The sequence below is a fragment of the Fukomys damarensis genome, unplaced genomic scaffold (genome assembly GCF_012274545.1).
Source record: "Fukomys damarensis isolate Sample0158 unplaced genomic scaffold, DMR_v1.0_HiC HiC_scaffold_22, whole genome shotgun sequence".
Lineage (NCBI taxonomy): Eukaryota > Metazoa > Chordata > Mammalia > Rodentia > Bathyergidae > Fukomys > Fukomys damarensis.
In genome coordinates this window covers 10,726,861-10,736,317 of record NW_022900934.1, presented here as the reverse complement: position 1 = coordinate 10,736,317, position 9,457 = coordinate 10,726,861, and the positions used below count along the sequence as shown (strand labels likewise).

The following is a 9,457-nucleotide window of genomic DNA, read 5'->3' as shown; positions in this document are numbered from 1 at the left end:
AAAAAAAAAAAAAAAAAAAAAAGTTTCTGACCAGTCATGAGAAAATATTAAAAGAATTTTTACTAGGTACCAGGCGAGGAGCTGTTCAACAAGTCCTGTAGCTCTTTCTTGTTAAAGGTTAAAATGGGAATGACAGGGGAAAAGGAAGAAAAAAGTGAAGAAAGCCTTTCCTTCCCCTGGGTTGATGTCCATGAAGGTTTCTTGTTAATCTAATCTTTTTCTCTCTCTTTCTCTCTCTTCACCCACTCCAAGCACTGGGGATTGGCGACTGAACCCAGAGCCCCACACTTGCTAGGCAAGCACTCCACCTCTAAGCTACACCCCTGGCCCCTTTTTATTTCATTTTATTTTATTATTTTGAGACAGGGTCTTGCTAAGTTGCCCAGTGTTGCCCAGTGTGGCTTTGAACATACAGTACTGTTCGGCCTCCAGGATTACAGCCAGGCATGTGCCATACACCTGGGTGTTCATTTGTTTGTCTGTTTGTTTGTTTGTTTGTGGGGAACTCGGGTCCTCACACATGCTCGGCAAGGGCTCCACCACTGAACTACACACACACCCGGTACAGTGACAATTTTTTGAGAGCTTCCCAGACACGAGGTACGGGAACAAATATCTCACTGGATCCTCATGAAAACCCAAGGAGAAGGTGCCCTCACATTACAGCTACGGAAGCCAGGTAGGGGTGGGGGTGCAGCTTGTTTCTAGCCAAAGGCCCGGGAAACCAAGTACTGCCCCAGAGCCCCTGCCCCCTGAACTTCACTAGCTGCCTCCTCCTCTTCCTCCCTTGCCTGGGCGATGCTTTCTGGCCAAGGTCCTGCCCTGCTGACAAGCCCCATGGCCTCAGGCCAGAGACGCCACCTCTTCCAGCCTCCTTCGGCTCCGGGAAGCAGGAACACAAGCGGTTGTGAGGATGGGATCCTGGGAAATGTGTGGTGCAGTATTAGCAGCTGTTATGATTCTTTTTCCTTTCTTTCTTTTTTGGTGCTGAGGATGAAACCCAGGGCCTCACACACGGGAGGCAGTGCTCTACCACTGAGCCTCCTGCTGGGGGTTTTATTGTTTTGAGGAGAGTTTTGTTTTGCTTTGCTTTGGATTTGGTTGGTTGTTGAGGCAGGGTCTCACGGAGTTGCCTGGGCTGGCCTTGGATTTGTGATCCTCCTTCCCTGGGCCTCCGAAGGAGCTAGGCGGACGGGTGTGAAGCCTCCAGAACTGGCTGCTGTGATTATTGTTATCATTACTCCTCCTCCGACACCGAGTTCCCATCACAGGCTGAATTCTAACCCCCAAAAGGGTACGTTGAAGGCTTCACTCCCAGTACTTACGAATGTGACCTTTTTTGGAAACGGGGGTTTTACAGCTATGACGTTAAGATTAGGTCATTCATGAGCCCTAAACCCAATCACTGACGTCCTTATACAAACAGATACAGAGACACAGGCGGAGCGGGGACACACCAAGCCAGGTCGGAGGCCAAGACTGGGGTGACTCAGCTTTGAGCCAAGGCACGATCGCTGGCAACCACTCGCAGCCACGAGAGAGGCGTGGATCATTGTGTCCCTCAGAGCTGTCACAAGGAATCGAGCTCAGGGCCTTCACACTGAGCTGCATCCCCAGACTTCCAGACTCCAGGACTGGGAGAGAGCACACTTCTGCCATAAAAGCCTCAGCTTGTTGGGCAGTTGGTCCCTGACATAACGTGGTTCCAAAGCTGCACACAGTAGAAACCGCACTTTGAACGTTGAGTGTCATCTTCTCCCAGGCCAGCCCCGAGCCATAACGGTGAAGAGCCGAGAGCCCAACGTGTGTGTACTGCGAAGTTAGGGTGTTCGGCAGGTTAGATATATTAAATGCATTTTCGATTTGAGCCTTTCCAAGTTCTGGAGGATTTATGGGGATGTGACTCCCTCGTGCGTTGAGGGCCATCTGTAGTTTGCTACAGCAGCCTGGCGGACTAATACACAAGCTGAGCCCAGACCTTCAGACTCTTGTGCACACAAACGTGAGGGTCCTTCAAGGACAGCCCTGCGAGCACACTTCTCTCAGTTCTGTCTTCAAACACCCACTCTGCTCCCAGGCCAGACCCTGCAGGACCCCTGACCACCTGCAGCAGCCTGCTCCAAACTCGCCTGAGAGCAAGCATCACCAGGATGCGCCTGAAAATTACCACACACCAGGCCCTGGGAAAGGGGCCCCAGAAGGGACGCCTGGAACCTACCAAGCCCATTCCCCTCAGAAATGTCAGGGCCAGGGGACAGGAAGGGGCCGGAGGTCTTGCTCAGTGAGCTCCCCGTCATGCTGCCTCCTCCCATGCCAGTGCTGTCTCCCAAGGCTTCCCAGCAGCCCTGTCACCGTCTCCTCTTTCAGCTGCTCGTCCTCTATGAGCGCCTTTACTGATCTTGCCGTCTTCCTGCCTGAGTGGTTTCTCCCATCTTCATTTCTCCCATCTAGACTTTAATGTTATTTTTTTTCTTTTTCCCAGTACCGTGGATTAAACCCAAGGCCTTTGCACTGAGCTACATCCACTGCTTTTTTGGAGACAGGATCTCCCTGTGTAGTCCAGACTGGCTTTGAACTCTATGCCATCCTCCTGCCTCAGCCTCCCTCAGTGCTGGGATTACAGATGTGTGCCACCACACCCCAAGTACACCATTTCTAATTATTCTAAAATAGCTTCTCCCCGGCCTGAGAAGAAAATCCAAATTCCCAGCATGGTCTGCAAGTCAACCGTGACTTAGCCACCCTCAGTCTCATTCTAAACTATCCTTTTCCTTCCCTCAAAGCTCCAGGCCTGGGCTTTCTTTTTCTTTTGTGCCTTACTACTGAGTTTTTGGAGTGTTGGGGATCATGAAATGCAGGGCTTCATGCAAGGTAGGAAAGTGCTGTACCACTGATCCACAACCCCAGGGCTTTCTTTGAATCTTCAGACACACCAAGAGTCTCCCTGCCTTGAGTCTCCTTAGCACAAGTTCTCTCTACCTGGAAAGGCATACACCCAGAACCAACAGTTTATAGCTTATCTTTTCTTTAATTTAATTTAATTTAATTTTTGTGGTACTACGCATCGAACCCAGGGCTTCACACTGGGCTATGTACCCAGCTCTTTTTTATTTTTTATTTTGAGACAGGAGTCACTAAGTTGCCCAAGCTCAGCTCGAACTTTTGACCCTCCTGCCTCAGCCTCCTGAGTCTCTGTAGTCCTCGTGAGCTCCTCAGAGCTTTTCCTGCAGTCCCACCTAAGACCACACACACACACACACACACACACACGCACGGCATATTCATCCCATCACTGGACCACACTGGATCCCTTGCTAAGATTTATAAACCAGAAGTTATGCATGAGGGAGTCCGGCCTCTCTCCCAGACAGGGAAGGCCGCCTGGGAAGCTCCCGCCAAACAGCCACCAAACTGGTCCTCTGCAGTCCCCACCTAGCCCCTTGTAGCTTCTGCGCCCACCCAAGTCACCTGTGTCTCTTGTGCGAACAGTCGATTGGCCAGGGAGACCCCGCGTCTGGCCTGTGCGCGGCACACAGCTAGACCTCAGTAAGTAGGCGGGGACGAAATGAACCACAGACTCTCTGCCCTCTAATCACGCCCTGCCTTGCAAGGCTCATTACTTCGCTGCCGGGAGTGCCTGCCCCCTCCGCACATCTCGTTAAAGCACAGATTCGATTCTCTCCGCCCCCGGTTTGAAACATTCTAGGCGTTTCGGGGCGTGAACCGCGCACCCCAGCCTTTGAGCCCTGTGGGATCTGCTCCCTGCGCCCAGCTCCCCGCCCTCCAGCCCAGTGCACCTCGCCGCAGCCCCGGTTCCTGACGTGGACCCGCCCCGCCCCCCAGGACTCCTACTCATTCCTGCCCTGCACCCCGCAGCCCTCTTGCCCGGGAAACACGCCAGGCCCCTCTCCTGCTGACTTAGTCATTCTCTCCTCTGCTCCCACTCTGCTCCTTCTCGCACCGGCCTCAGCTCTGAGTAAGGGCTTAAAATAGCAGCCGGTGTCTTCCCTGCTATCCCTCGAGAGTGCCAGGCACGGAGCGCGCGTTATCTCCTTAATCTCACACCCGTCCTGAGCTCCCAAGGCTCCCCTCCCCCGAGCCTGGGGAGAGGCCATTCCACCGCCCTCCCGTTTCATTTTACTTATTATTGATGTGCGAATTTATGTAGAGACTACAGCTTATCATGCTGCCCAGGCTAGCTTGGAACTCCTGGGCTCAAGTGATCCTCCTGCCTCAGCCTCCCAAGTAACCCAGACTACAGGCCAACCTCACCCAGGCCCAGCTTCCTGCCACATGGCAGGATATTTTTCAATTTTCTTTCTCCCTGCACTCCTTACCCTGGGCCTTCTCAACCCCATTCTGTGCTTTATTTTCTCCATGGCTCTTATCACTCCAACAGCATATATTTTAATTAAGGTACTTGTGTTGTGTCTCTGTCCCCTGGAATGTCAGCTCTAAGAGGGCAGGGACTTTTGTCCTGACTTTTTTTTTTTTTTTTTTACTATTGTTTGCTTAACTGCCAGGCGCTTGATAAATAACCACGGACGGTAGATATTATTATCTCATCTCATCCCTGAGCACAGATTAAGATATTAAGGGTTGGTTCTGCAGCTGGCGGCTGGCGGTAGAGACAGATGTGGCTCTGGATGGTCAGCTGGAATGCCACCCCCTGACAGACTCTGTGCCACCGGCTTCAGGGCACAGTCCGTAGTTCTCTCTCCAGGGTCTGACTTAGCCTGCCTGGGGGTTCCTTGGGGGAAGACTCGTCTGTCCTTGTTTGCCACTGCGGTCTGAACCTTGGGAAGTGACCACGGCTGACCCACTGAATCAGCGGCCTGTGAAGGGCCTGGCTGCATCATTCTCTATCGTTGGCCTCTTTTCCCTCCATGCCAGGCATAACTTAGGGCTTAACAAATACCTGATACACTAATGAATTCTATTACAGCAGCAGGTAATAAAAATAGCTAGATGACAGTGATGGGTGACATTTATGGAGGCCTCGAGCTCTGTGCTCAGCCCTCACCTAAATCCTGGGTACGTGAGTTAAGATGATTGGTTCTTTTATTGTCTTCGCTTTACAGAGGAGGAAACAGGCGCTGAGAAGTTAATGACTTGACCAAGGTCACACGGCTAGGAAATGGCAGAGGCAGGACTGGGCTGTAGTCTTCCAGCCTATGTCTTGCTCCTGACCACCTCTCTGGGCTGCCCTTCAGCCTTGGAGAGAATGGTCTATTAAATAATTGCAGTGTGACAGCAAAAAGAAACTTTTTTTTTTCTTTTTTTACATATTCCCATTTTGTTTCCAGGGATTTCTTTCAAAGGCTTTGGGAGGCAGTGTTATTTGCTAAATAGTCATCACTAATATTTGTACTGCCCTTGATGTTTGCAAAGCAGCTTCACAGTTTCTCTCGCAAGCCTGCCAAAACCTGAGGAGGAGGCAGGTACTGACAGCCGACTCCTTTCACTGAGGAGGAGAGGAAAACTCTGAGGCTCTGGGTGGTGGAGGAAACAGGGTCAAGGTCACCAGCGAGCAAGGAGCAGCGCGGGGACCTGCATGGACATCTACCAGCCTAAAAACCAAGTAAGTCTGGCAGCAGTGATACACAGTTGTGACCCAGCTACTGAGGGAGGGGAGGCTGAGGCAGGATTACTATGAGTGTGAGGTGACCCCTAGTTCCATCCCCAGTACTGAAAGAATTCCAAAGATAACGCACAAGATCCAATGCTCCCAGATATAAAAGCTTCCAGCCATTTAAAATTAGTTAATCCATGGAAAAGCACTTAGCACAGTTCTTGGCACTGGTACGTAGGTCTCTTAGAAATGTTAATGATCATCATCTTCATCAGCTCCTCCTGGGAACGGCAGTGTCTTGGCTGAGGACCGCAGCCTGTCCATGGACTCTGATGGAAAGATAATTCTTTTCATTCCAGTTCATCCCCGGTAATGTTGAAATAATGATCGATCCCTGTTATCCCTGGAGAGCCATACACTCGCTGTTAGAGCTGGAAGGGGGTGTGATGATCTCATCTGCTGCCTGCATGTACAGATGGAGAAATGGAGTCTCAGAGAGGGAAAAGGTCAGAAAGCAAACCAGGCGCAAGACCAAGCCACAGGTACAGTGCCCGGCCCGTGCTGCCCTGCCATGAAGATGGGCATCTAGCTTCTTAAAGGCTGCAGGAAATAAGCCATTTGTTTGCCTAGCTGCAAACACACCACCCCGGCCCCACACACAAACAAGTAAAGTATTATAAGCTATTAACCAGAAAACAGATCATGTGACTTAATTCCACCTCTGCTAAAGGGCTTAACATGCTTTGGTGACTAGCCCAACATTCATAAATACACTCTTCAGCTCTTTTTCAAAAAATTATTAACCAGCTCCATCAAAACTGGAACTTGAGCAGTCAAGGAGAAAAAGAGCTGGCGAGAGAAATTCCTCGAAAAAAAATTTCCCCACATTCTATATGACTTCTTGTCCCTTCTCCTCCCACCCTCAGGAGTTGGAGGAAGAAAGAAAGATGTATCATTCTACAAAATGTGAATTTAACAAACTAATTATGGAAAATTACAAACTCCAACTCACAAGATAGATCTCAAAGGAACATAACAGGGTGTTTGCAGAACTCAAAGGGTTAGACAGCAGATAAAGCAGATGCACTCCCTCACTAACTTCTCTTGCGGGGGTGGAGTTGGGTCTGAGAGGCTCCGAAGTGTATGGGTGTGGTTCTCTATCCGGGCCCATTCTGGACTAATGATTTAGGACACCTGTCATTTACGGAGTTGTGTCAGATAGTCACCTTACTTATTTCTCTAGCCCCACCGAGCATTGATTCTCCCAGGTGTGAGACTAGCTTCTCATTCCATATGTAGGTCTTGACCAGCTTTAGCTGAGGATTTGGGGGAGGGGAGGGGAGGGAGGATGGCAGCAATGAGATTAGAGTTAGTCTTCAAATCGGAGGCACAGCAATAGAAATCCTCTCCGTGCTGTTTCTCTGGGCCTTTGTGCTTCTTGAGAGAGGGTGAAATCGAGGCCCAGAGACCAAATGTACAGCCGGCTCTAACACCTCCCAGAATGAAAGTGTTCCCCTCCTCCGCGACAGTTTTATCAGTTCAAACTAGTTTCCAACATTCTTTCCTCACACAACCCAGGCACACGAGTGTCACAGGCTTCAGAGTAAATTCCACTGAGGAGACCCAGGAAGCTCTGGCCTGGCTTTCCTCTCCAGGAAAGGAAAGTCCAAGGAGAGAGATGCCACACCCAGGGTGGGAGAGGGAGGATGTGACGACATCTCTAGGAATGCAGGGCCCACGCAGGTGTGTTGGCATCCACGAACTTCCTGCTTGAAAGTCCTGATAAATCAGCTCTGATAACAGTAACAAAGCTCAATCACTCCACACTCGCAGAGCTGGGCCCCTACTTCCAGGGCATGGCCTTGCCAACTCTCCAGAGAGGGGGTGAAAGCCGAGACCGGGGGTGTCCCCGAAGCTTGTACTACGTTTTCTCCTGTAGCAGTCATCACGGTGTGGTCCAAGGATCTGTAAAGTGTCCTGGGAACTTTATAGGGGATTTTTCAAGGCCAAACTCTTTCTCACGACGTTAAGATGTCATTTCTCGTTACCTTGTCTCAAAAGGGTACAGAGTTCTCCAGAAGGGATTTGACTTGATTACTTTGATGATTATTGGAATGCAATGCTTGTATATTTGTGTTTCAAACAAATTTCAGTTTTAATTCTAGTAAATATTAATCAATAGGACAAAAAAATGCCTCAGAGTCTTCCATAATTTGTAAGAGTGTAAAAGGGTTGAGAACGGCTGTGTGAATCCCAACAGTGAAGGGTTTCAGGCCTGTCGCGACCCCATGACACCGCTACAGAAAATTTCCAGCTGAGCTTGAGTCACCCAGGTGCTTTGTAACAGGGATGGGGAAAGCAGTCATTATTCAGCCAGGGATGGTATCCTCTCCACCCCAAAAATTGTCAGAAAAACTTAAAAATCGCCCACAGATTTGGTGGACTGAATCCTCCCAGGAGGAAGGATGGGCTTTTCACCTCTGACCGAACCCAGAGAGCAAAGGTAGCCTGGGGGAGCCACACCCTCCGCTCCAGCACCCACAGACACATCAGAGAGCCTGCCCGGAGATGGGCTGTTTGGGCAAAGCAGAAATGGCTCCAGCCTTTGGGGGGCTTTCATTCGCGGTGGAAGGGGATTACTCCCAACCTAACGTGCAAGAAGAAAAGTGAGAAAACCAACTTGTCAGAGCTTGGAGTAGAGACGCCAAGGGTGAGGAGGATGTGCGGCAGGACCGCAGATGAGAGGAGGTAGGGCTCCTCTTGGCCCTTTCGGATTAGGATCTCCTTCCTCCAGCCCTCAGCCCGCGCCCGCCCCTCCCTGCCACCCCCATCCCCCCAGGTCTGCACAGCTCTCCGAGCAGCGGCGGTCCCGAGGGGCGGGGCACCTGGTCGGTCTGTCTGTTCCAGTCACAATCACACCTCTCGCCTCCCCGGGGTCCCTGCTAAACAGAGTCCTTGCCAGAGCCTGGGGCGGTTAGAGATTGGGGTTTGGTGTTATGTTACCCCGGGACTCTGCTCGGTCTCTCGGGAAACGAAAACAACGCTGCAGCCAGCGACTGTGGAAACAGCAAGCCACTAAAAATGGCTGGAGAGGAGAAAGGCTTGAGGGGTAAAAAAACCGGAGAAAGAGCCCGGAAAGGCCAGTCTAGCGGTCCTCAGGGACCTGCACCTGCGCCCTGCCACCTCGGGCCGCAGCCCGCTTGATCCCCTACGGCGCCCACTCGACCCTGGGGACTGCTGGATTTGGGGCGGGCTGCGGGGGGACTAGGGATGGAGTCTCTTTAGACAAAACCGGGACACGAGAGGGCCGAAGTCCTTCCCCAGTTACTGTTGCCGAGGCGGGAAAACTTTGAATTGTGCACGATGCAGCCAGACTCCTAAACAACGCAAAAGGGTGGCTGAGGGGCGTCCTAAAGTGGAAGCCGGGCGGGAACCCAGCAAGGTCACGGGGATCGAGCATTCAGTCCCCAAGCCGGGATGGTAAGAACGCCTTAGGAGGCCCGAGCGCTCAACAGAGCGGGTCAACCAGACGCGCAGGCGCGTGCGCAAAAACCCCCAAGCGACCCAGCCCCACTGCAGGTGAGCTCGCGCTTCCGGCCGGCCTCCCTGCACTGCCAGCCCGGGGCGGAAACTGCAGAGTCTACGCATGCGCCTTCTAGCTCTCTCTTAGGGTCGGGAGAGGAGGTCTAGGGCTTCAGGTGATCCCGCCCGTCCCTCGTAGCGCCGGACCAATGGCGCGGCTGTAGGCGGGGTTTAGCGAAGGCACCCCTCCCATGCGCCGCGAGAGACTTGTACTGATTGGTTGGCGCCGCGGGCGCAGGTGCGCGCTTCCTATTGGGTCTGGGCGGAGCGCGAGCGGCGGAGACCGCTTGGAGGCTGCAGGTG

The 9,457-nt window shown here is 52.0% G+C and overlaps 1 protein-coding gene and 1 long non-coding RNA gene across 2 annotated transcripts in view; one reads left to right on the top strand and one right to left on the bottom strand.

Annotated features, from left to right (window-relative positions):
* LOC104858113 overlaps window positions 1–3,551 on the bottom strand; it is a 12,569-nt gene extending 9,018 nt beyond the window's left edge. The window contains exon 1 of the long non-coding RNA XR_779057.1: window positions 3,469–3,551. This is a non-coding gene — a long non-coding RNA (uncharacterized LOC104858113). The remainder of the gene's footprint in view (window positions 1–3,468) is intronic.
* A 1,988-nt stretch (window positions 3,552–5,539) lies between these two features.
* Pard6b (par-6 family cell polarity regulator beta) overlaps window positions 5,540–9,457 on the top strand; it is a 24,105-nt gene continuing 20,187 nt past the window's right edge. Inside the window, exon 1 of the mRNA XM_010618219.1 lies at window positions 5,540–5,581. Coding sequence (XP_010616521.1) covers window positions 5,555–5,581 — 27 coding nt within the window. The 5' untranslated portion in view covers window positions 5,540–5,554. The remainder of the gene's footprint in view (window positions 5,582–9,457) is intronic.